At 43.3% G+C, this 27,320-nt stretch overlaps 1 protein-coding gene across 5 annotated transcripts; it reads right to left on the reverse strand.

Moving 5' to 3' along the window:
* Positions 1-8,661: 8,661 nt before the first annotated feature.
* LOC115145652 (specificity protein transcription factor 3-like) lies at positions 8,662-26,297 on the reverse strand. 5 transcript variants are annotated; one of them, XR_010459688.1, is made up of 6 exons: positions 25,839-26,297; positions 25,307-25,434; positions 20,861-23,617; positions 11,515-11,695; positions 9,175-9,272; positions 8,662-8,976 (listed from the first exon to the last, which is right to left on the reverse strand). XR_010459688.1 is itself a non-coding variant. In XM_065003946.1 (6 exons), the coding sequence occupies exons 1-6, from the start codon at positions 26,095-26,097 to the stop codon at positions 15,228-15,230; spliced, it is 1,776 nt and encodes a 591-aa protein (XP_064860018.1). In that variant the 5' UTR covers positions 26,098-26,297; the 3' UTR covers positions 14,183-15,227. The 5 variants fall into 5 exon arrangements, 1 of the variants encoding a protein (XP_064860018.1); XM_065003946.1 differs by lacking the exons at positions 8,662-8,976; positions 9,175-9,272; positions 11,515-11,695 and adding exons at positions 14,183-16,192; positions 17,680-17,791; positions 17,918-18,064 and having other exon boundaries at positions 23,453-23,617; XR_010459690.1 differs by lacking the exons at positions 20,861-23,617; positions 25,307-25,434; positions 25,839-26,297 and adding an exon at positions 13,298-13,481 and having other exon boundaries at positions 11,515-12,556.
* Positions 26,298-27,320: the final 1,023 nt, after the last annotated feature.

A 27,320-nucleotide genomic window follows, 5' to 3' on the forward strand; every position in this document is an offset into this window, starting at 1 on the left:
CAGAGATGGAAGTCATCATGTTGGAGGACCGGGCGAGGAAGAGGGTGGATGGCAAGAGGAATTGAAGCAGCAAGAATGGCACGAGGTGCAAACCCCAACCGACTGCGAAATATAAGCTGAGTACTTTCTCCTTTGGGTCAAGCACAGAAGAGAAAAATGCTGAAAACCCTGAGTAGTCATGGATAGTGAACTTGAAATTGATCCTGACAAAAGTGAGGAGAAATAACTTGGGTCGTTAGGTGAGGTGAAGGCTTCCGAGCCTAATGATCAAGCCTGGACTGCTGAGGAGTGATTGACTCCATCCTAGCTGGGGGATGCTCTCATCTTATCTATGATCATAGACAGGGCTCTAACTCCTCTAGCTCCACAATGAGATAGGATGCAGGCCAGGCAGGCCAGGCAGCAGGCTGTTAGCCAGCCTGCCAGCTTAGTGGAGTCTGCCACTAGCACAGTCAGTGTAGTCAGTTCAGCTATCCCCATTGAGCTATCCCCATCTGTGCCTCAACCTAGGTTGGGCAAAATGAAACATGGTGATGTTCGCCTTAGCAATCTCACTGGAATAAAGACCTCCTCCATTCCTGTCATTATTGAAAGAGATTGTGATATCTCACATCTCAAAATAGAGGTACTTAATGTTAGATCCCTCACGTCCAAGGCAGTTATAGTCAATGAACTAATCCCTGATCATAATATTCATGTGATTGGCCTGACTGAAACATGGCTTAAGCCTGATGAGTGTTAAATGAAGCCTCTTCTCCTGGTTACACTAGTGACCATATCCCCTGTGCATCCCGTAAAGGCGGAGGTGTTCCTAACATTTACGATAGCAAATTTCAATTTACAAAAAAAAGGACTGCATTTTCATCTTTTGAGCTTCTAGTCATGAAATCTATGCAGCCTACTCAATCACTTGTTATAGCTACTGTTTACAGACCTCCTGGGCAATATACAGCGTTCCTCACTGAGTTCCCTGAATTCCTATCGGACCTTGTAATAATGGCAGATAATATTCACATTTTTGGTGACTTTAATATTCAAATGGAAAAGTCCACAGACCCACTTCAAAAGGCTTTCGGAACCATCACCGACTCTTGGTTTTGTCCAAGAGCCAAGAGTCCTCCAAGAGCCCTCACTGCTGCTCGATCGTTCTATTTTTCCAACTTAATGGAGGAGAAAAATAACAATGGAACATTTATTTTTGATGCTGTCGCAAAGCTAACTAAAATGCAGCATTCCCAAAGAGAGTATGGCTTTCACTTCAGCAGTAATAAATTCATAAACTTCTTTGACAAAAAGATCATGATCATTAGAAAGCAAACGATGGACTCCTCTTTAAATCTGCGTATTTTCTCAAAGCTCAGTTGTCCTGAGTCTGCACAACACTGCCAGGACCTAGGATCAAGGGAGACACTCAAGATTTTCATACTATTTCTCGACACATTGATGAAAATAGTCATGGCCTCTAAACCTTCAAGCTGCATACTGGATCCTATTCCAACTAAACTACTGAAAGAGTTGCTTCCTGTGCTTGGCCTTCCTATGTTGAACATAATAAATGCCTCCTTATCCACCGGATGTGTACCAAACTCACTAAAAGTGGAGGTAATAAAGCCTCTCTTGAAAAAGTCAAATCTTGACCCTGAAAATATTTTTTTAAACTTAATTGGCCTATATTGAATCTCCCATTACCTCTCAAACATTTCTGAAAAGATGTTGCGCAGCAACTCACTGCCTTCCTGAAGACAAACAATGTATACGAAATGCTTCAGTCTGGTTTTAGACCCATCATAGACTGAGACTGCACTCGTGAAGGTGGTAAATTACCTTTTAATGGCGTCAGACCAAGGCTCTGCATCTGTCCTCATGCTCCTAGACCTTAGTGCTGCTTTGATACCATCGATCACCACATTCTTTTGGAGAGATTGGAAACCCAAATATGTCTACACTGACAAGTTCTGGCCTGGTGTAGATCTTATCTGTCAGAAAGATTTCAGTTTGTCTCTGTGGATGGTTTGTCCTCTGACAAATCAACTGTACATTTCGGTGTTCCTCAAGGTTCCGTTTTAGGACCACTTGTTTTCACTATATATTTTACCTCTTGGTGATATAATTCGGAAACATAATGTTAGCTTTCACTGCTATGCGGACGATACACTGCTGTACATTTCAATGAAACATGGTGAAGCCCCAAAATGGCCCTCCCTGTGTTTCAGACATAAGGAAGTGGATGGCGGAAAATGTTTTACTTTTAAACTCGGAGATGCTAGTTCTAAGTCCCAAGAAACAAAGAGATCTTCTGTTGGATCTGACAATCTTGATGGTTGTACAGTCGTCTCAAATAAAACTGTGAAGGACCTCGGCGTTACCATGGACCCTGATCATGTGGCAGGGTCTACAGTCAATCACGGACTACAAGAAGAAACCCAGCCCAGTCACGGACCAGGATGTCTTGCTCCCAGGCAGACTAAATAACTTTTTTGCCCGCTTTGAGGACAATACAGTGCCACTGACACGGCCTGCAACGAAAACATGCGGTCTCTCCTTCACTGCAGCCGAGGTGAGTAAGACATTTAAACGTGTTAACCCTCGCAAGGCTGCAGGCCCAGACGGCATCCCCAGCCGCGCCCTCAGAGCATGCGCAGACCAGCTGGCCGGTGTGTTTACGGACATATTCAATCAATCCCTATACCAGTCTGCTGTTCCCACATGCTTCAAGAGGGCCACCATTGTTCCTGTTCCCAAGAAAGCTAAGGTAACTGAGCTAAACGACTACCGCCCGTATCACTCACTTCCGTCATCATGAAGTGCTTTGAGAGACTAGTCAAGGACCATATCACCTCCACCCTACCTGACACCCTAGACCCACTCCAATTTGCTTACCGCCCAAATAGGTCCACAGACGATGCAATCTCAACCACACTGCACACTGCCCTAACCCACCTGGACAAGAGGAATACCTATGTGAGAATGCTGTTCATCGACTACAGCTCGGCATTCAACACCATAGTACCCTCCAAGCTCGTCATCAAGCTCAAGACCCTGGGTCTCGACCCCGCCCTGTGCAACTGGGTACTGGACTTCCTGACGGGCCGCCCCAGGTGGTGAGGGTAGGCAACAACATCTCCTCCCCGCTGATCCTCAACACGGGGCCCCACAAGGGTGCGTTCTGAGCCCTCTCCTGTACTCCCTGTTCACCCACGACTGCGTGGCCACGCACGCCTCCAACTCAATCATCAAGTTTGCGGACGACACAACAGTGGTAGGCTTGATTACCAACAACGACGAGACGGCCTACAGGGAGGAGGTGAGGGCCCTCGGAGTGTGGTGTCAGGAAAATAACCTCACACTCAACGTCAACAAAACTAAGGAGATGATTGTGGACTTCAGGAAACAGCAGAGGAACACCCCTATCCACATCGATGGAACAGTAGTGGAGAGGGTAGCAAGTTTTAAGTTCCTCGGCATACACATCACAGACAAACTGAATTGGTCCACTCACACTGACAGCGTCGTGAAGAAGGCGCAGCAGCGCCTCTTCAACCTCAGGAGGCTGAAGAAATTCGGCTTGTCACCAAAAGCACTCACAAACTTCTACAGATGCACAATCGAGAGCATCCTGGCGGGCTGTATCACCGCCTGGTACGGCAACTGCTCTGCCCTCAACCGTAAGGCTCTCCAGAGGGTAGTGAGGTCTGCACAACGCATCACCGGGGGCAAACTACCTGCCCTCCAGGACACCTACACCACCCGATGTTACAGGAAGGCCATAAAGATCATCAAGGACATCAACCACCCGAGCCACTGCCTGTTCACCCCGCTATCATCCAGAAGGCGAGGTCAGTACAGGTGCATCAAAGCTGGGACCGAGAGACTGAAAAACAGCTTCTATCTCAAGGCCATCAGACTGTTAAACAGCCACCACTAACATTGAGTGGCTGCTGCCAACACACTGTCATTGACACTGACCCAACTCCAGCCACTTTAATAATGGGAATTGATGGGAAATGATATAAATATATCACTAGCCACTTTAAACAATGCTCCCTTATATAATGTTACTTACCCTACATTATTCATCTCATATGCATACGTATATACTGTACTCTACATCATCGACTGCATCCTTATGTAATACATGTATCACTAGCCACTTTAACTATGCCACTTTGTTTACTTTGTCTACATACTCATCTCATATGTATATACTGTACTCGATACCATCTACTGTATGCTGCTCTGTACCATCACTCATTCATATATCCTTATGTACATATTCTTTATCCCCTTACACTGTGTATAAGACAGTAGTTTTGGAATTGTTAGTTAGATTACTTGTTGGTTATCACTGCATTGTCGGAATATTTCGCTACACTCGCATTAACATCTGCTAACCATGTGTATGTGACAAATACAATTTGATTTGATTTGATCTCTCTTTTGACGAACATATCAGGACTGTTCCAAGGACAGCTTTTTTCCATCTACGTAACATTGCAAAAATCTGAAACTTTCTGTCCAAAAATGATGCAGAAAAATGAATCCATGCGTTTGTCAATTCTAGATTAGATTACTGCAATGCTCTACTTTCTGGCTACCCGGATAAAGCTCTAAATTAACTTCAGTTAGTGCTAAACACGGCTGCTAGAATCTTGACTAGAACCCAAAAAATGTATCATATTACTCCAGTGTTTAGCCTCTCTACACTGGCTTCCTGTTAAGGCTAGGGCTGATTTCAAGGTTCTACTGCTAACCTACAAAGCATTACATGGGCTTATCTTTCCGATTTGGTCCTGCCGTACATACCTACACGTACGCTACGGTCACAAGACGCAGGCCTCCTTATTGTCCGTAGAATTTCTAAGCAAACAGCTGGAAGCAGGGCTTTCCATTTTTATGGAATAGTCTGCCTATCCATGTGAGAGACGCAGACTCGGTCTCAACCTTTAAGTCTTTGTTGAAGACTCATCTCTTCAGTAGGTCCTATGATTGAGTGTAGTCTGGCCCAGGGGTGTGAAGGTGAACGGAAAGGCACTGGAGTGACGAACCGCCCTTTCTGTCTCTGCCTTGCCAGGTCCCCTCTCTCCACTGGGTTTCTCTGCCTCTAACCCTATCACGGGGGCTGAGTCACTGGCGCTCTTCCATGCTGTCCCTAGGAGGGGTACGTCACTTGAGTGGGTTGAGTCACTGACGAGATCTTCCTGTCCGGGTTGGCGCTCCCCACCGGTTCGTGCCATGGGAGAGATCTTCATGGGTTACAGTGGGGCAAAAAAGTATTTAGTCAGCCACCAATTGTGCAAGTTCTCCCACTTAAAAATATGAGAGAGGCCTGTAATTTTCATCATAGGTACACTTATGATTTTTATCATAGGTACACTATGACAGACAAAATTGAAAAAAAAGTCCAGAAAATCACATTGTAGGATTTTTAATGAATTAATTTGCAAATTATGGTGGAAAATAAGTATTTGGTCACCTACAAACAAGCAAGATTTCTGGCTCTCACAAACCTGTATCTTCTTTTTTAAGAGGCTCCTCTTTCCTAAACTCATTACCTGTATTAATGGCACCTGTTTGAACTTGTTATCAGTATAAAATACCTGTCCACAACCTTAAACAGTCACACTCCAAACTCCACTATGGCCAAGACCAAAGAGCTGTCAAAGGACACCAGAAACAAAATTGTAGACCTGCACCAGGCTGGGAAGACTGAATCTGCAATAGGTAAGCAGCTTGGTTTGAAGAAATCAACTGTGGGAGCAATTATTAGGAAATGGAAGACATACAAGACCACTGATAATCTCTCTCAATCTGGGGCTCCACGCAAGATCTCACCCCGTGGGGTCAAAATGATCACAAGAACGGTGAGCAAAAATCCCAGAACCACACGGGGGGACCTAGTGAATGACCTGCAGAGAGCTGGGACCAAAGTAACAAAGCCTACCATCAGTAACACACTACGCCGCCAAGGACTCAAATCTTGCAGTGCCAGACGTGTCCCCCTGCTTAAGCCAGTACATTTCCAGGCCCGTCTGAAGTTTGCTAGAGAGCATTTGGATGATCCAGAAGAAGATTGGGAGAATGTCATATGGTCAGATGAAACCAAAATATAACTTTTTGGTAAAAACTCAACTCGTCGTGTTTGGAGGACAAAGAATGCTGAGTTGCATCCAAAGAACACCATACCTACTGTGAAGCATGGGGGTGGAAACATCATGCTTTGGGGCTGTTTTTCTGCAAAGGGACCAGGACGACTGATCCGTGTAAAGGAAAGAATGGATGGGGCCATGTATCGTGATATTTTGAGTGAAAACCTCCTTCCATCAGCAAGGGCATTGAAGATGAAACGTGGCTGGATCTTTCAGCATGACAATGATCCCAAACACACCGCCCGGGCAACGAAGGAGTGGCTTCGTAAGAAACATTTCAAGGTCCTGGAGTGGCCTAGCCAGTCTCCAGATCTCAACCCCATAGACAATCTTTGGAGGGAGTTGAAAGTCCGTGTTGCCCAGCAACAGCCCCAAAACATCACTACTCTAGAGGAGATCTGCATAGAGGAATGGGCCAAAACACCAGCAACAGTGTGTGAAAACGCTTGTGAAAACGTTTGACCTCTGTCATTGCCAACAAAGTGTATATAACAAAGTATTGAGAAACTTTTATTGACCAAATACTTATTTTCCACCATATTTTGCAAATAAATTCATTAAAAATCCTACAATGTGATTTTCTGGATTTTTCCCCCTCATTTTGTCTGTCATAGTTGAAGTGTACCTATGATGAAAATTACAGGCCTCTCTTATATTTTTAAGTGGGAGAACTGGCACACTTGGTGGCTGACTAAATACTTTTTTGCCCCACTGTATTCTCAGCCTTGTCTCAGAATAGTAAGTTGGTGGTTTGAAGATATCCCTCTAGTGGTGTGGGGGGCTGTGCTTTGGCAAAGTGAGTGGGGTTATATCCTGGCCACAGTGTCTTCCGACCCCTCCTGTCTCAGCCTCTAGTATTTATGCTGCAGTAGTTTGTGTCAGGGGGCTAGAATCAGTCTGTTATATCTGGAGTCTTGTGTAAATTTAAGTATGCTCCCTCTAACTCTCTCTCTCTCTTCTCTCAGAGGACCTGAGCACTAGGACCATGCTTCGGGACTACCGGGACTACCTGGCCTGATGACTCCTTGCAGTCCCCAGTCCACCTGGCCTGATGACTCCTTGCAGTCCCCAGTCCACCTGGTCGTGCTGCTGCTCCAGTTTCAACTATTGTGCCTGCGGCTATGGAACCCTGACCTGTTCACCGGATATGCTATCTTGTCCCGGACCTGCTGTTTTCGACTCTCTCTCTCTCTACCGCACCTGCTGTCTCTAACTCCGAATGATCGGCTATGAAAAGCCAATTGACATTTACTCCTGAGGTGCTGACCTGTTGCACCCTCTGCAACCACAGTGATTATTATTATTTTACACTGCTGGTCATCTATGAAGGTTTGAACATCTTGGCCATGTACTGTTATAATCTCCAGCCGGCACAGCCAGAAGAGGACTGGCCACCCCTCACAGCCTGGTTCCTCTCTAGGTTTCTTCCTAGGTTCCTGCCTTTCTAGGGAGTTTTTCCTTGCCCCCGTGCTTCTACATTTGCATTGCTTGCTGTTTGGAGTTTTAGGCTGTGTTTCTGTATAGCACTTTGTGACATTGACTGATGTAAAATGGCTTTATAAATACATTTGATTGATTGATTGATCAGGAAAATGCCATAGATTACTCTGGCCCATGAAAGCGGTGTCCTGCTTTGCTCTCCAGAGCACAGTGCCACTGAAAGGAGTGATAACTGGGGTGAGGTTGAGTGTTAAGGTGGGTCAACTGAAGTCGGGGATCCCGGTTGTCTGTGTTGCACGCCGTTTGGTGGTGAATGATTCAGTGTGTTTGCCGGATAAAGTCATAAAGTCATAGAACTTATCCCGTGAGAGCTTTTGTTACGAACCCAGTACCGTGTTTCAGGTGTCAAGTTTATGGTCAAGTGTACAGGAGGGGATGGGACAAAAGAGTAAGTAGTTTCGGTGGAAAAAGTGGAGCGTGTCAATTGTGGGGATGGCTATGTTTCTGGGGATCAGAAATGTCCTGTGCGAGTGAGACAGGGTGAGGTTGCCAGGGTGAGAGCAGTGCATAAAGTGTCATATGCTGAGGCAGTGAGGAAAGTAGAAGATGGTGGGTTAAGGGTGAGGGAGCCTGAGAGGATCCCTGTGAGTAGTAGGCCAGGACAGAGTGACCCCAACAATTTGTGCTTTAGTAAGTCTTCTTGGTGTTTATTGCTATGGTCATTAATAATACCGCACAGATGGAAAGGAAATCCCAGAAGATTGAATTGGTAGTAACAGCAGCAGAGATGTTTTGGCGTATCAGAGATTTCGTGCACAAAAACTACAGGGGCTTTTGAGAGAAGGATTTCCAGCCTCCCAGGCCGACGGCCTTTTGTAGGATCTGTTAGGGCAAAAGTAGTGGGAAGGGGTGCTGGGGCGTGTTGGGGATAGTGGTATATATGCAGTACCAGTCAAAAGTTTGGACACATCTACTCATTCAAGGGTTTTCTTATTTTTCTACATTGTAGAATAATAGTGAAGACATCAAAATGATGAAATAACACATATGGAATCATGTAGTAACAAAACAAGTGTTAAACAAATCAAAATATATTTTATATTTGAGATTCTTCAAAGTAGCCACCCTTTGCCTTGATGACTGCTATGCATACTCTTGGCATTCTCTCAACCAGCTCCATGAGGAATGCTTGAAGCAGTTCCCATATATGCTGAGCACTGCTTTTCCTTCACTCTGTGGTCCAACTCATCCCAAACCATCTCAATTGGTTTGAGATTGGGTGATTGTGATTGATGATTGTGGAGGCCAGGTGATCTGATGCAGCACTCCATCACTCTCCTTCTTGATCAAATATCCCTTACACAGCATGGAGGTGTGTTGGGTCATTGTCCTGTTGAAAAACAAATGATAGTCCTAAGCGCAAACCAGATGGGACGGCGTATCGCTGCAGAATGCTGTGGTAGACATGCTGGTTAAGTTTGCCTTGAATTCTAAATAAATCACAGACAGTGTCAACAGCAAAGCACCCCCAAACCATCACACCTCCTCCTCCATGCTTCACCAACTCTGCGTCTCGCAAAGATTTTACCTCCCATGCTGTTGGTGGTGGTAACGCATCATCCTCTCTGGCACCATTCGACATCCTGTCTCACCTCGCATGTCTTACATCATCTGTGGCGTGAGACACTATTGCAAAAAAAGGGAGAAGGGGAAAATTGAACCACTATCTAACCCTGCACTTATACGCTATTCTCAAAAAGCCACCACCCCATCCCACGACTTTGGCCCCAACGATCCTACATCAGACCCGCCCTGTAGATCTTCTGCACTTAAACCTCTCACATCCAAATATGTATCTGCTGCTGCAACAACTACATCTACAATGCCTTCAGGAAGTATTCACACCGCTTGACTTTTTCCACATTTTGTTGTGTTAGAGTGGGATTCATTGTCATTTTTTTGGTCAACGATCTACACGATCTACACAAAATAATGTAATGGCTCTGTAATGTCAAAATGTAATGTCAAAATCCTAACATTTTTGACAAATTAATAAAAATTAAACAATAATCTATATCTTGATGAGATAAGAGTCAGAAACACCTTTGGCAGTGATTAAAGCTGTGAGTCTTTTTGGGTAAGTCTCCAAGAGATTTGCACACCTGAGCTGTACAATATTTGCCAATTATTCTTGATCATTGCTCGATAGCCATTTTCAAGTCTTCCCATAGATTCTCAAGCCAATTTAAGTCAAAAATTGTAAGCCAAAACTAAGCCACTCAGGAACATTCAATGTCGTCTTGATAAGCAACTCCAGTGTAGATTTGGCCTTGTGTTTGAAGTTATCGTCCTGCTGAAAGGTGAATTCGTCTCCCAGTGTCTGTTGAAAAGCAGACTGAACCAGGCTTTCCTCTAGGATTTTGCCTGTGCTTAGCTATATTCCGTTTCTGTTTATCCCCCCCAAAAACTCCCTAGTCCTTGCCGATGACAAGCATACCCACAACATGATGTTTGAAGAGTGGTACTCAGTGATGTGTTATGTTGGATTTTCCCAAAACATAACGCTTTGTATTCAGGACATAAAGTTCCTTTCTTTGACACATTGTTTGCCTTGTTGCAAACAGGATGCATGTTGTGGAATATTTTTATTCAGCAAAAGGCTTCCTTCTTTTCACTCTGACAATCAGGTTAGTATTGTGGAGTAATTACAATGTTGTTGATCCATCCTCAGTTCTCTCATATCACAACCATTAAACTCTGTAACTGTTTTAAAATCAACATTGGCCTTGTGGTGAAATCCCTGAACAGTTCCTTCCTTTCTGACGCCTGTATCTTTGTAGTGACTGGGATTTATACACCATCCAAAGCCTAATTAATAACTTCACCATGCTCAAAGAGATGTTGAGCGTCATTTAAAAAAATATTTGTACACATCTACCAGTCGTTGCCGTTCTTTGTGAGGTATTGAAAAATCTCCCTGTTCTTTGTGGTTCAATCTGTGCTTGAAATTCACTACTCGATTGAGGGACCTTACAGATAATTGTATGTTTTGGGTACAGAGATGGGGTAGTCGTTGAAAAATCATGTTAACCACTATTATTGAACACAGAATGAGTCCATGATGCAACTTATGTGATTTGTTAAAACACATTTGTATTCCTGAATTTATTTAGGCTTGCCATAACGAAGGGGTTGAATACTTATTGACTCAAGACATTTCAGCTTATCATTTTAATTAATTTGTAAACATTTCTAAAACAAAATTCCACCGTTTCGCTTTAACATTGCCTGATGTTGCTCCCCCTCCCTGAGCCTTGGCTCTAGTCGTGTCATTTGAGTGCAATACCTGATCGAAAAGGACGCGGCCGTGTGAATCGGAAGGCCCCATGGACGTGCACACTGGGTCGCGATCCATGAACATGTGTAAAGGGGAGTGGGTCGCGACATTTGGATATGTCTCTAAGCTTTCCCTGTAATCTAAGTGTCCGTCTCCTAGGTGACTATCTGCATTCCATGTGGGAGGAACGTAGCCCTTCACTTTCACAGTCACTTAATCTACGATGAGACCCTCCCTTTCCTTATCTAGGCACCCTTCAGAGTATACACTACTATTGTACCGGTTCCAGTCCCCTCTAGACAGATCAGTCTGTGTCTCTAAACCCAAGGGCATGTTGCCAGGATCCATCGCTGTAGTGTAAGAACAAGACAGATCATCAACACCAGTGTGTAACGTGTCACCATCTCCAAGGGAATGAACCATCCTCTGGCTCTGGTGACATACCGGTAAATACTCTGAGCCAGGAAGACAGCCCAGTGTCCCCAGCCCCAGTCTCTCTGGGTCTGATGCTGTGTGTAAGAGCATTTGTGTTACAGTTAAACTTTTGGTGTCTGTCTCTGACTTAAGGAAGGTGTTCTGCGTTCCTCTGACCTCTGTGATGCTGTGTTGGGTCCTGGGCTGCGAGGCGAGGTGCTCTGTGGCTACAGGAGGGTGCTCCAGACGCTGCTCCAGTCTGGATGTCTCTGCTGTGTCGTGGGTCCTCCTCTCCTTCAGTCCTCTTCTGCTTGACCAGAGACGATCCTCCAGGACCTGCAGCCACTTCATCTACAGACTGACACAAGAAGAGAGGAGGTTATTACCGGCATATGAGTTGAATTGGATAACAATGTCGTAGGGAAGTCTCACAAGCTCCCCTATCCTCCTGAGACCCAGCAATTCATTTTTGCCCTCATGCCATACATGCCACTGTGTCAGGTCCTATTATACATTACATTTAAGTCATTTAGCAGACTTACAAATTGGTGCTTTCACCTTATGACATCCAGTGGAACAGCCACTTTACAATAGTGCATCTAGGTCTTTTAAGGGGGGGGGGGGGGAGAAGGATTACTTTATCCTATCCTAGGTATTCCTTAAAGAGGTGGGGTTTCAGGTGTCTCCGGAAGGTGGTGATTGACTCCGCTGTCCTGGCGTCGTGAGGGAGTTTGTTCCACCATTGGAGAGGACATTTGAGAGGACATTCTGGGCATTTCCAGATTAAATAAGAGCTTGTTAATAAAAGTTCTCTGTTCATATTTACTGTTAAATGAGTCGTAATTTCCACTACAGTGCAAATATAATACAACAAATGTGAACAAATATTTGTTCACATTTGTTTCTTTGTAACCTGCTTTTGTTCACCCCCAAAACCTTTTTTTTGTTGACTCTCAGGTGGCTATGGCAGATAAATTAGAACTTAAGTGTAGGCAAGTTAATACCGGAGGGTAGTCTTTCTGAAATAAACTGTTCACATTTTATTTACAAAGTAACTGTAATTTTTTATGCAGCAATATTACACTAATCTCTATCATGATAACGTGCTGGGTTGAGGTTCCACTCCCCTCATCAATAGTGATTGCTTGGTCATCTCTCCATGTATTGTGTCCCACTGGCTTTCCAGAGATCCTCTGGCCTCCAGTGAGATGTCCTTCACCTGAGAGAGTGATTGGGGGGAAAGAAGTGATTAGGTTAGGTATTGTCAATGCTCAGCTGTATATTTATTTACACTATCTAGAATTGGCGAGGATGTAATGTAACACATCAATTTCTTGATATACTGTTTATTGATTTATGTATTATGTAACATGCAACTTGAGGGCGGTTAGAGTGTTGGACTAGTAACCGAAAGGTTGCAAGTTCAAATCCCCGAGCTGACAAGGTACAAATCTGTCGTTCTGCCCCTGAACAGGCAGTTAACCCACTGTTCCTAGGCCGTCATTGAAAATAAGAAGTTGTTCTTAACTGACTTGCCTAGTAAAATAAAGGTAAAATAAAAAAATTTAAAAATTAAATAATAGTAAAATCAGTAAATCAAGAATCTAGTTAGAATATAATATTTTGTGTCTTTGCGCAAGATAGCTAAGTAAATCAGGGGAATTATTACTTTGTATCAAAAACTGACCAAAATGTAATTCTAGGAAACACATCTGAACAGAGGGGAACGGGGCGACAGGCACTGAGCTATATATGAAATGCGACGCAGCCTCCACCTCCTTCAAAAATTTATTTCTGGCTTTGAGTAATTTCCAAATTAAACACGACATGGTCGTCTACGAGTTTACAGATATCTGTCTTCCACGACTGCATTCGCTAGCACCTCCACGATGGAGGTTATTTGAGTGTGATAAACCATACAGTTAGCCATGATTGTTAGCAGCTAGCTACCTAGCGTTACCTAGATAACATCGATCAACCAAGTCCTGTCTCCAACGCGAACTAAAGTCTACACGGGGTAAGTATGTGATGCTGTGCTGTTAAATTTGTCATATTTGAGTTCCAACATTATGTTAATAAACGTTTAAATAACAACAATAAAAGCGTAAACGTGGTAATTGTTGTTGGTCACTGTTCACTTCCGTTTACACTGAAGAGAAAGGATCTTATTGGTTGGCGTCATAGCTCAAAGGGTGTGGCTAAATGAAAAGGTGATGCGCACTGTTTTTTAAAATACGGTAAAGCTTATTACGTTACATGTCAAATCTCCTATTCGTGATCAGTATATTTCAAACTCAATGCAGACTTGTTTAGAAAGAGCAGTGTCTTAGCAAGAACAGAGTAGAATATAATTACTTTATTCCATCTACATCCCCTCTAAGGTAAATATGCAACTATGCTTTATCTATTCTCGGTTTACTGTCTCTCTAAACACATGCATTTACAAGCCTGGACCCTCCTCTGCTTGGAAGAGAGAGAGGTGATAGAGATTTCACAGACACACTCCCTCAGGTACGTACACACAGATAATAAACACACTTTCAAAATGGACTGTTTACCCATCCCCACTACATTTGAGTCCTATAGTGAAGTTATAGAATGACTTAATTGTTGTGAAACCCATCATGGTGGACATAAATGATGTTGTGGATAAATATGAGTCAGCTATGAGTCAAACGTCAGACAAACCTGACTAAACTATTTTGACGTTTACAGTAGGTGTTTGTTAGTGTGTAGGTATATTTAGTAAGTGTATATTGGTTATAAAGCACTGTTGTGTGTATGCAGAATAGGGTGAGATGAGATGTGATGTATATTAAAGAGATTCTCAATGAAAGTATTAGAATGAAAAGTCCCATTTTGTGTTTAATAAACAGTGTTAAATACACCATATGAAAACTACAAATACACATCTCAACTAAAAATATGCATGAACTTGATAAACATTTTCTCATTAAAAGTGTCTTGGGGAATAAATTAAGTAGTTGAATGGAAGTAATCATAAATACACTGAACAAAAAACTTGGCTTCCAAGTGGGTGGGCCTATGCCCTCCAAGGCCCACCCATGGCTGCACCCCTGCCCAGTCATGTGATATCAATAGGGCCCCAATTCATTTATTTCAATTGACTCAGTAAAATCTTTAAAATTGTTGCATGTAGCGTTTAATTTTGTTCATTGTATAAATGCCTTATACAGTGAGTGTACAAAACATTATGAACACCTGCTCTTTCCATGACATGAAGAAATATGATCTCTTATTGTTGTCTCTTGTTAAATCCACTTCAATCCGTGTAGATGAAGGGGAGGAGATGGGTTAAATGAGGATTTTTAAGCCTTGGGACAATTTAGACACGGATTGTGTATGTGTGCCATTCAGAGGGTGAATGGGCAAGACAAAAGATTTAAGTGCCTTTGAATGGGGTATCATAGTAGGTGCCAGGCGCAACAGTTTGTTTCAAGAACTGCAATGCTCCTGGGGTTTTCACACCCAACAGTTTCCCGTATGTATCAAGAATGGTCCACCAGTCAAAGGACATCCAGACGATTTGACACAACTGTGGGAAGTATTGGAGGCAATATGGGCCAGCATCCCTGTGGAACACTTTCGACACCTTGTAGAGTCAATGCCCTGACAAATTGAAGCTGTTCTGAGGGTAAAAAGGGGGGTGCAACTAAATATTAGGAAGGTGTTCTTAATGTTTTGTGCATTCAGTGTATATCACACAATGTCTGGATGCAATATTCTACCAAAGAATATCTGTTACTCTCGATATTCTAAATGCATCTGTGGATCTTTCCTGCTGACAACAATGACAATTATTCTTTCTCTTTACTGCTGGGTTTAATCTAAACCTCAGAAGGTATTGAGTGATACGGTTCCTTTCTATGTTATAGAGTGGAATGGTCATTCTGCTGGTGTATCCTGAGGCAGCTCCTCTCTGAGAACCTCTTCCTGCAGTGTGTACAGGCGAACGGCCTCTCTCCCGTGTGAACCTTCAGGTGCCTATTCAGCTGGTGCTTGCGGGAGAACCTCTTCTCACACTGGAGGCAGCTGTAGGGTTTCTCCCCTGTATGTACCCTCTGATGCCTCTTCAGGTCACCAGTCTGAGCGAAGCACATGTGACACTGGGTACAACTGAAGGGTTTTACCCCTGTGTGGACCCTCTGGTGGATCTGCACCTGTTTTGGGAAACTGAAGGCTTTCCCACAGAATGAACACGGGAAGCGCTTCTCTTTGCCACCAGATCGACTGACAGCATTAATCCTAATACTGTAATTTGTCAATGGGCTTGTGTAGCCATTTAGTGTTGAGGCACTGGCATTGTCTGAGGTTTGGTTTAACATTAGGAGAGTGTGAGGAGGACGAAGGCCAGGGAGTGTCTGTGATGTCACAGGGTCCATGTTCCAGTTGATAGATCCTATAGAAGGTATGCTGAAGGCAGCATCTGTTAGCGAGTTAACCTGAGGCGCCATCAGTCTCTCTGAATCACAACTATAGGAGCAGGACGGAGCATCGTTAACAGAGTCTGTTTCTGTTCTCTCCCGCTGCATACGGACAGCTCTCTGTCCCCGCAGACCAAATCTACACCTCACCCTGGTCTCAGCCAGTCTGTTGTCATGGAGACTAAGTTCGTACGTTGTTTTGTGTTCCACTGTCTGTTCCTGGTTGTGGTCAACAGTGTTGTTCCCCAGTCCAGAGTTGAAGACGCTGTCCCAGCCGCTGACGTCCACTATGTTGCCTCTGGTCCTGTCCTGCTCAGTGATGTTGTCCCCCAGGCCCTTGGCTGCACCCGTCTGAGTCTGGGAATCCAAGATGGCCACCCAGTCTCCTCTGTTAGCCTCCACCCAACCACCTGCAGGAAGACGTTACAAAATATACTTTAAAAAACATGGCAGAGAACTCTACATGTTGAGATTTTAAGTCAATTACCTGGTGAAGTTCATACATTATAATGTGTTTTGTATGTAAACATAAATTGTATTGATTTCATTTTCTGAATGAAGAAAAAATAATAGCCAGGCACATCACTATTCACATTGAGGTATATCTATTAGCAGTGACCACTTTTTGACTATGGCCGTGATGGCATTCTATTCACTCTAATTATGCTAAATTCTCTGAGTAAATCGTCTAACATTTGAACCATATATGGTAGAGACATGGGGCGTGGACTATTGTTTTCCTGCTGTAAACCATCATTGAATTGACATATTTTATTAAAACCATGAAAGAAAAAATTATTGTATGGGTGAACATGTGATGCTAGGGGATACATGACAATGGGATTCGATGAGTTCTAGCTTCCGTTGCTAGGGTTGTTGGTTGAACTTCCAACATTTTGACCGGCCTACGTAATGAACCAAACGTCCGTTGCGATACTATTCTTTTTCTGATGTCATTTACTATTGAATGGACATATTGTTATGAACCTTGAATGAAAAAATGGTTATTGGTGAATATCCAATGTTATGTTCTAATATGTACAGTCACCTCAAATTATTGACACCCTTGATAAAGATGAGCATAAAAGGCCGTATACAATAAATAATTCAAATGCTGAGATATATTGTATGCTCAAATTATATTCTTTGATAATAACACAATTGGTCAGAGATTTTGTTTAACAAACAATAAAAATACATCTCAAAGATAGGTGTCAAAGTTATGGGCACCCCTGTTTTCAATACTCCAGCACACACCCTTTGCGAGGACAACAACACAGAGACGTTTTCTAAAATGTTTTATGAGATTGGAGAACCCATTGGGAATGAACTTACACCATTCCTCCATACAGAATCTCTCCAGATCCTTGATATCCTTCATTTGTGCTTATGGACTGTCCTCTTCAAACCACATGTTTTCAATGGGGTTGATGTCCGGAGACTGAAATGGCCTTTGCAAAATGTTGATTTTTGCGGTCAATTAACCATTTCTTTGTGGATGTTGATGTGTGCTTGGGGTTTATTGTCTTGCTGGAAGATCCACTTGCGGACTAGTTTCACCCTCCTGGCAGAGGCAACCAGGTTTTTGGCTAAAATGTCCTGGTACTGGGTAAAGTTCATGATGCCGTTGACCTTAACAAGGGCCCCAGGACCAAAGGAAGCTAAATAAATAACGTCAAAGATCCATCACCATATGCTTCCGTTTTTCGACACCAAACCCACCACTGGTGTGCATGGCCAAAGAGCTCTATTTTCCTGTCAATTGACCAGAGCACCTTCTGGAGTTTTCTAAATGGGATTGGTACTTGGATTGAAACCAGTACAATGAGGAGCTAGCGTCTTGTAGGAGTGACACCACCTGTCGGAAGACAATGTGCTATATGTATGTCTCTCTTACCTTGCCCCCCCATCTTTAGTCCACTCAGCAGGTCAATGCTCTCTGGTTCATCTTCTATCGTCTCCTCTTTGACCAGCAGCAGATCAGGCTTCCCATCCTCCATGGCTACTGACTGTAAGAGATACAGAGTGAGAGGATGTTGGATCAAGAAATCTGATATGAGCACCCTTCTATGGAGAGGCTTTGTGGATACAGGCCCTGACCTAATACCATTCAGACAGTAGTTCAGTGGGCTCACCTCAGTGAGACTGTGTGTGGTCCTGTGCTGCTCAGCTGGTTCCTCTGTGAGTTCAGGAGGAGGTGTAGTCTGGTTGTCCGCCATGACCATGGTCCCCTCAGGGTTCCCCAGAGCCTCCTCCTTTACCAGCAGCACCTCTGGACCCTCCTGGAAGAGACAGGTGATACAGACATACACTCCCTCAGGTACGTACACAGAAACACACTTTAAACATAGTGTTTACCCATCCACACTACATTTGATTCCTATACTGTAGTTACAGAATGATTTCATTGTTGTTAAACCCATCATGGTGGACATAAATATGATGCTGTGGATAAATATGAGTCAGCTATGATCAAAAGTCAGACAAACCTGACTAAACTATTTTGATGTGTATATTAGTTATAAAGCGCTGTTGGGTTTTTGCAAAATAGGGTGAGATCAGATGTGATGTATACTAAAGAGAGTGTAAATGAAAGTCTTAGAATGAATAGTCCCATTTTGAATTTATTAAACAAAGTTTTAAAATACACCACATGAAAACCACACATACATGTGTCAACAACAAACAAAAAAAATATCACTTAAACTAGAACAGCCTCAATTTGTCAGGGCATGGACTCCACAAGGTGTTGAAAGAGTGCCACAGGGATGCTGGTCTATGTTGACCCCAAGGCTTCCCAAAAGTTGTGTCAAGTTGGCTGGATGTCCTTTGGGTGGTGGACCATTCTTGATACATGAGCATAAAACCCCCAGCAGTGTTGCAGTTCTTGACACACTCAAACCTGTGCGCCTGGCACCTACTACCATACCCCGTTCAAAGGCATTTAAATCTATTGTCTTGCCCATTGGTGGTTGAAGATGTCCCTCTAGTGGTGTGGGGGCTGTGCTTTGGCAAAGTGGGTGGGGTTATATCCTTCCTGTTTGGCCCTGTCCGGGGGTGTCCTCGGATGGGGCCACAGTGTCTCCTGACCCCTCCTGTCTCAGCCTCCAGTATTTATGCTGCAGTAGTTTGTGTCGGGGGGCTAGGGTTAGTTTGTTATATCTGGAGTACTTCTCCTGTCCTATTCGGTGTCCTGTGTGAATCTAAGTGTGCGTTCTCTAATTCTCTCCTTCTCTCTTTCTTTCTCTCTCTCGGAGGACCTGAGCACTAGGACCATGCCCCAGGACTACCTGACACGATGACTCCTTGCTGTCCCCAGTCCACCTGACCGTGCTGCTACTCCAGTTTCAACTGTTCTGCCTTATTATTATACGACCATGCTGGTCATTTATGAACATTTGAACATCTTGGCCATGTTCTGTTATAATCTCCACCGGCACAGCCAGAAGAGGACTGGCCACCCCACATAGCCTGGTTCCTCTCTAGGTTTCTTCCTAGGTTTTGGCCTTTCTAGGGAGTTTTTCCTAGCCACCGTGCTTCTACACCTGCATTGCTTGCTGTTTGGGGTTTTAGGCTGGGTTTCTGTACAGCACTTTGAGATATCAGCTGATGTACGAAGGGCTATATAAATAAATTTGATTTGATTTACCCTCAATGGCACACATGCACAATCCATGCCTCAATTGTCTCAAGGCTTAAAAATCCTTCTTTAACCTGTCTCCTCCCCTTCATCGAAACTAATTGAAGTGGATTTAACAAATGATATTAGCAAGGGATCGTAGCTTTCACCTGGTCAGTCTATGTCATGGAAAGAGCAGGTGTTTCTAATGTTTTGTACATTTAGTGTATATACAGTTGAAGTCAGAAGTTTTACATACACCTGAGCCAAATACATTTAAACTCAGTTTTTCACAATTCCTGACATTTAATCCTAGTACAAAATTCATTGTCTTAGGTCAGTTAGGATCACCACTTTATTTTAAGAATGTGAAATGTCAGAATAATACTAGAGAGAATGATTTATTTATTTATTTCATCACATTCCCAGTGGGTCAGAAGTTTACATACACTCAATTAGTATTTGGTAGCATTGCCTTGAAATTGTTTATCTTGGGTCAAACATTTTGGGTAGCCTTCCACAAGCTTCCCACAATAAGTTGGGTGAATTGAGGCCTAATTCCTCCTGACAGAGCTGGTGTAACTGAGTCAGGTTTGTGGCTTCTTCCTTGCTGAGCGGCCTTTCAGGCTATGTTGATATAGGACTCCTTTTACTCTGGATATTGATAATTTTGTACCCGTTTCCTCCAGCATATTCACAAGGTCCTTTGCTGTTGTTCTGGGATTGATTTGCACTTTTTGCACTAAAGTACGTTCATCTCTTGGAGACAGAACGCGTCTCCTTCCTGAGCGGTATGACGGCTGTGTGGTCCCATGGTGTTTATGCTTGCGTACTATTGTTTGTACAGATGAACCTGGTACCTTCAGGCATTTGGAAATTGCTCCCAAGGATGAACCAGACTTGTGGAGGTCTACAATTTTTTTTCCTGAGGTCTTGGCTGATTTCTTTTGATTTTCCCATAATGTCAAGCAAAGAGCCACTGAGTTTGAAGGTAGGCCTTGAAATACATCCACAGGTACACCTTCAATTGATTCAAATTATGTCAATTAGCTTAACAAAAGCTTCTCGGGCCATGAGATAATTTTCTGTAATTTTCCAAGCTGTTTAGAGGCACAGTCAACTTAGTGCATGTAAACTTCTGACCCACTGGAATTGTGATACAATGAATTAAGTAAAATAATGTGTCTATAAACAATTGTTGGAAAAACTAGATGTCCTAACCGACTTGCCAAAACTATAGTTTGTTAACAAGAAATTTGTGAAGTGGTTGAAAAACAAGTTTTAATGACTCCAACCTAAGTGTATGTAAACTTCCGACTTCAACTGTGTGTGTGTGTGTGTATATATACATATACACACACACACACACACACACACACACACACACACACACACACACACACACACACACACACACACACACACACACACACACACACACAGTGGTTTTCCTACTTACAAAGCATGTAGAGGTCTGTCATTTTTATCATAGGTAAACTTCAACTGTGAGAGACGGAATCTAAAACAAAAAAACAGAAAATCATTGTATGATGATTTTTAAGTAATTAATTTGCATTTTATTGCATGGCATAAGTATTTGATCACCTACCAACCAGTAAGTATTTCGGTTCTCACAGACCTGTTAGTTTTTCTTTAAGAAGCCCTCCTGTTCTCCACTCATTACCTGTATTAACTGCACCTGTTTGAACTCGTTACCTGTATAAAATACACCTGTCCGCACACTCAATCAAACAGACTCCAACCTCTCCACAATGGCCAAGACCAGAGAGCTATGCAAGAACATCAGGGATAAAATTGTATACCTGCACAAGGCTGGTATGGGCTACAGGACAATAGGCAAGCAGCTTGGTGAAAAGGCAACAACTGTTGGCGCAATTATTGTGAAATGGAAGAAGTTCAAGATGACGGTCAATCACCCTCGGTCTGGGGCTCCATGCAAGGTCTCACCTCGTGGGGCATCAATGATCATGAGGAAGGTGAGGGATCAGCTCAGAACTACACGGCAGGACCTGTTCAATGACCTGAAGAGAGCTGGGACCACAGTCTCAAAGAAAAGCATGAGTAACACACTACGCCGTCATGGATTAAAATCCTGCAGCGCACGCAAGGTCCCCCTGCTCAAGCCAGCGCATGTCCAGGCCCATCTGAAGTTTGCCAATGACCCTCTGGATGATCCAGAGGAGGAATGGGAGAAGGCCATTTTTGGTCTAACCTCCACTTGCCGTGTTTGGAGGAAGAAGAAGGATGAGTACAACCCCAAGAACACCATCCCAACCGTGAAGCATTGAAGATGGGTCGTGGCTGGGTCTTCCAGCATGACAACAACCCAAAACATACAGCCAGGGCAACTAAGGAGTGGCTCCGTAAGAAGCATCTCAAGGTCCTGGAGTGGCCTAGCCAGTCTCCAAACCTGAACCCAATAGAAAATCTTTGGAGGGAGCTGAAAGTCCATATTGCCCAGCGACAGCCCCGAAACCTGAAGGATCTGGAGAAGGTCTGTATGGAGGAGTGGGACAAAATCCCTGCTGCAGTGTGTGCAAACCTGGTCAAGAACTACAGGAAATGTATGATCTCTGTAATTGCAAACAAAGGTTTCTGTACCAGATATTAAGTTAGGCTTTTCTGATGTATCAAATACTTATGTCATGCAATAAAATGCAAATTAATTACTTAAAAATCATACAATGTGATTTTTCTGGATTTTAGATTAAGCCTCTCACAGTTGAAGTGATGATATGATAAAGATTACAGACCTCTACATGCTTTGTAAGTAGGAAAACTTGAAACATCGGCAGTGTATCAAATACTTGTTCTCCTCACTGTATATATATCACACAATGTCTGGATGCAATATTCTACCCAGAAATATTGAACATTGAAATCTGTCACTCTCGTTATTCCAGATGCATCTGTGGATATTTTCTGCTGACAACAATGAAAATTCAACTTTGTCTTTCATGCAGGGTTTGATCTAAATGTCAGCAGCTATCCAGTTGAATGGTTGTTCTGCTGGTGTATCCTGAGGTAGCTCCTCTCCGAGAAACTCTTTCCCCCGTGTGGACCTTCAGGTGCATTTTCTGCCGGTGCTGGTGGGAGAATCTCTTCTCACACTGGGGGCCGCTGTAGAGTTCTCACCTGTGTGGACCCTCTGATGCCTTTTCAGGTTGAACGAGTGTGAGAAACTGGCCCGGCAAAGGTGGCAGACGAACGGTTTCTCGCCTGTGTGGACCCTCTGGTGTCTCTTCAGGTTGCCAGCCTCAGCGAAGCGCATATGACACTGGGTACAGTTGAAGGGTTTCTCCCCTGTGTGGACCCTCTGGTGAATCTCCACCTTCTGGAGGCAGCTGAAGCCTTTGTTACAGAACATGCAGAGGAACGGTTTGTCTTTACTATTGCCTGATGTTGCGCCCCCTCCCTGTACCTGGGCTCTAACCCTGTCGTTTGAGTTCAATACCTGATCAAAAAGGACGTGGCCGTGTGAATCAGAAGGCCCCATCGACATGGACACTGGGTCGCATTCCCTGAACACGTGTAAAGGAGAGTGGGTCGCGACATTTAGATTTGTCTCTAATCTTTTCCTGTAATCTAAGAAGTCACTATTGTTGCCCTGTGAGTGTTGTTCTCCTAAGTGAGTTTCGTCTGGATTCCATATCAGAGGAGTGTCACCCTCCACTTTCACAGTCACCTCATCTTCGACCAGACCCGCCCCTTTCTTATCTAGGCACCCTTCAGAGTATACACTTGTACTGTACTGGTTCCAGTCCCCTCTCATTGGATTCGTCTGTGTATCAAAGCCCACAGGCATGTCACCAGGTATCATCTCTGTCTCTGTAGCATATGAACAGGACAGATCATTGCCAGTCTGTAGCGTGTCACCTGAGTCCCGATGGGACAGAACCGTCCTCGGGCTCAGGTTACCGCGAAGTAAATACTCTGAGCGGGGAGCAGGAGTACAGCCCAGTCGCTCCAGCACCGTTAAAGTCTTTGTATCGGTCTCTGACTTGAGGACGGTGTTCGGCTTTCCACTGACCTCCGTGATGCTGTGTCGGCTCCTGGGCTGTGCTGGGGCAGTGTTGGGGTCCTCCGTGGCTACAGGGGGCACTCCAGTCTGGATGTCTCTACTGTGCCGTGGGTCATCCTCTCCTTCAGACCTCTCCTGCTTAACCCCAGGACCTGCAGCTTCTGCATCTGCAGACTGACACAAGAGAGGAGGTTATGAAAGTCCTGCCTACTTCCTGTTTCCAGTCCCATATACTTCCTGTTTCCAGTCCCATATGGTTCTTGCATGGGCTTCAACCTTATATCATCAAATTCACAATGCAGTCATATAAGATACCTGAAAACATTTGACTCTTAAGAAGTACGACACATTGGTGAAAGTTAGTCTAATTTGAACTACAACTCACAGGAAAATAAAAACCTGATAGTGACCGTCCGTTCTGCGTTTTATATTAGATTACACTGGAGCTTTTGTCTGAACGTTGCCAGACAGTACTTTTTTATAAAGGCAAAAAATATATATGTTTTTTGTAGACCGACAAACTGTCGAAAGACAAAGACTTGTTTAGCTGGTGGGAGTTGTAGTTCTAATGAAACAGTTCTAACGTTTCGGCTTTGTGCTTCTTCTTGGCTGTCAAATAAGATGAAAACCAGTATATGGTGGGTAAATTCACTCGGAAACACATACATTTTGATATGTCTTATATGACCGTGTTTTATGAATTTTACGATGCAAATTATTAACCTACAAAACAAGAAACAAGAAAGTACAACTTTCATGGTGCATTGAAAAACAATGGGCTTGTTTGAGTGGTAAGCAACCCACTAGATGGAAGTCGAGGAGTGAAGTCTGGAGGTGCATCTTCTAAAGCCAAACGTCAGGCTCTGTAGTGGTTTTCCAACAGCAAGGCTCAGATTAACATGGTAGTGTCCAAATACCTTGTATTGTTTATAAAAGTTTGTCCGTATGAATATCAAAATAAACTATTCTATACTCCTATATCCCACACTTACAAACTGCAAACATAACGCGTATACAATTAGAGAGATGTCTCAATGGGAGAACTGGGCCCAAAATCTGTCTTCTCCAGAAGGTGGCATTTGTTGTTTCTTTTGCTCACTAAGTGTGTAGTTTTTATATGGAGTTCAATGAGTGTCAAATTTGGTTAACAAATGTTATGACTTATTTGATACATGTGACTAAATTGACTGAATAGAATTGATAATAATTAGGTTGTTTTGAGTGTACTTAAGACAGATGGTTACTTACTACAAAAACAAACCAAAGGTTGCGATTTAGAATCTCATCATGGACAATTTTAGCTACACTGTACAAAAATATAAAAGCAACATGTAAAGAGTTGGACCAATGTTTCATGAGCTGAAATAAAAGATCCCAGACATTTTCCATACGCACAAAAAAACGTATTTCTCTCAAATGTGGTGGACAAATGTGTTTACATCTCTGTTAGTGAGCATTTCTGCTTTGCCAAAATAATCCATCCACATGACAGGTGTCATTGCACAGGTTCACCTTGTGCCGGGTACAATAAAAAGGACACTCTAAAATGTGCAGTTTTGTCACACAACAGAATGCCACAGATGTTTGAGGGAGCATGCAACTAGTATACGGACTACAGGAATGTCCACCAGAGCTGTTGCCAGATAATTTAGTGTTCATTTCTCTACCATAAGCCACCTCCAATGTTGTTTTAGAGAATTTGGCAGTACGTCCAACCAGCCTCACAACCGCAGACCATGTGTATGGCGTCCTGTGGGCGAGCAGTTTGCTACTGACCCTTAAGAATTTGATAACAATGTCATAGGGAAGTCTCACAAGTTCCCCTGTGGCAGATAAATAAGGATGTACAAATGAATAGCTGACCTCTATCATGATGACGTGCTGGGTTGAGGTTCCACTCTCATCAACAGTGATTGGTCGGTCATCTCTCCATGTATTGTGTCGTGCTGGCTTCACAACCCTCCTGTGGCCTCCAGTGAGATGTCCTTCACCTGAGCGAGTGATTGGGGGAGAAGAGGTGGATGGTTAGCTATTGTCAATGCTCAGTGGTATATTGTAAACTATTGGCAGTTTTGACAGGATTTGGAAAGGATGTAAGGTAACACTTATCATAACTTCTTAATATACTATTATTCATATGTATTGTGTTCCATCTATCACATTGTTTTCATTGAGTAAATAATAGGAAATGTAGTTAATCAATAATCTGGTTAGAATATGATGTGTCTTTACGCAAAATAAGTAATTGGAGGAATTACTGCACACTATTCAAAAACTGACCAAGACCCAATTCTGGGTAACACATATGAACACGTGCAGAGGGGAACGGGGGGACAGGCACTAAACCATATAAACATCGACAGGCTGCGCAGCCTCTGCCTTCCAGGAAATGTACCTCTTGCTATGCTTCGGTATCGGTCGAGGATCTTGACACTACTGGGATGACTGGCGGGGACGCGGTCCCGTGCCACCTTCAGTTCCAGCAGCTGTAGTTTCCTCCGCAATGTCTTGTTTTCTTTCTGGCTTTGAGAAATTTCCAAACGAAACACTGCATAGTCGTCGTCTACGAGTTTACAAATGTCTGCCACGGCTGCATTCGCAAGCACCTCCATAATGGAGGCTATTTGAGTGTGAAAAACCAAACAGTTAGCCATTGTTAGCAGCTAGGTAGATAACATCTATCAACTAAGTCCTATATCCAACGAGAATTAAAGACTATATGGGCTAAGTATGTGATGCTGTGCGGTTAAATTTGTCATATTTTGATTTCCATGGTGTCAATAAACGTCCAAATAAAAACGCAAATGTGGAAATTGTTCTTGGTCACTGTTCACTTCCGTTTACACAGAAGAGAAACGACGTTATTGGTTGGCGTAATAGCTCAAAGGGTGTGGTTAAATGAAAACGTTACGCTCGCTAGTCATGTGCGGGTCAGTTTTTTGTTCACCCGCAATTGCTAATAACTTATCCGCAACCGCCCGACTAAACGTGATAAAGTGAACATCTAAGTCCTGCACCCGACCCATACCCGCAAATATAGAAAATCCGATGTAGGCTACTGTCAAATATATCGGAACGAGGCCGCATGATTTTTTTGTTGCTGCCTAATTTAGATATGTTTCTGCGTATCATTTCCGACATTTTGGTAGGCTATTTGTTAGTCAACATATACTTGTATACATGTAGCTTGTCTCCTGTTATTATATTACAATCATTTCACTACACCCACAATAACATCTGCTAAAAATGTGTATGTGACCTATAACATTTGATTTTGATATGTTGCCCGGCCTAGAAGATTAAATAAACCCTTGCTCAACAGAATGTCATAAATGATTGAATGAATGTTTCAATGGGTGAATTTTTCACCGGCATTTCTGCTTCTTTCGTTTAGGGACCAGGGAGAAAATACAAAATCCAAAATATGTTCTGTGCAAAATGTCCGTTTGATCGGTTGTAAAGAAATAGAAACCTGTGAAATCGACCTAACTAACATGTTTCTGTAAGATTTCAGTTGGGCTTGGAAGCATATTTGATTTGATTTATTAGGATCCCCATTAGCCGATGCAAATGGCAACGGCTAGTTCCACTGGTGTCCGACACATAAGGAAAAATACAGTTTTTGGTGCCCCCCCCCCATTGAGAGAGACACAGCTGCATGTGAGCTCACACATTTTTTTAACAGTGTTTTTTACAAAAGGTTTTCTTTTTCCAAGCTATACAGAGGGTGCTGTTTGTTTGCAAGAGCAAAGACCTGAGGACACCATCCAACCTGGAACTGGGTGATTAGTGTTTGGTGTCTGATGCTCTTTTCAAAAGCCAAGAAGAAAAAAATAAAAATAAAGTACATTACAATTATATTTTATTTTAGGGGGAC

Source organism: Oncorhynchus nerka, linkage group LG18, assembly GCF_034236695.1.
Source record: "Oncorhynchus nerka isolate Pitt River linkage group LG18, Oner_Uvic_2.0, whole genome shotgun sequence".
Lineage (NCBI taxonomy): Eukaryota > Metazoa > Chordata > Actinopteri > Salmoniformes > Salmonidae > Oncorhynchus > Oncorhynchus nerka.

Bases quoted from the DNA above. Each gene is read 5' to 3' on its own strand.
- LOC115145652 (XM_065003946.1), bottom strand. From the start codon at position 26,097: ATGGCTAACTGTTTGGTTTTTCACACTCAAATAGCCTCCATTATGGAG. The intron at 25,435-25,838 runs GTACATTTCCTG...TCACTCGCTCAG, and splicing joins ATACCGAAGCATAGCAAGAG to GTGAAGGACATCTCACTGGA. The intron at 18,065-23,452 runs GTCAGTGGAAAG...TGTCTCTTCCAG, and splicing joins GCCGACACAGCATCACGGAG to GAGGGTCCAGAGGTGCTGCT.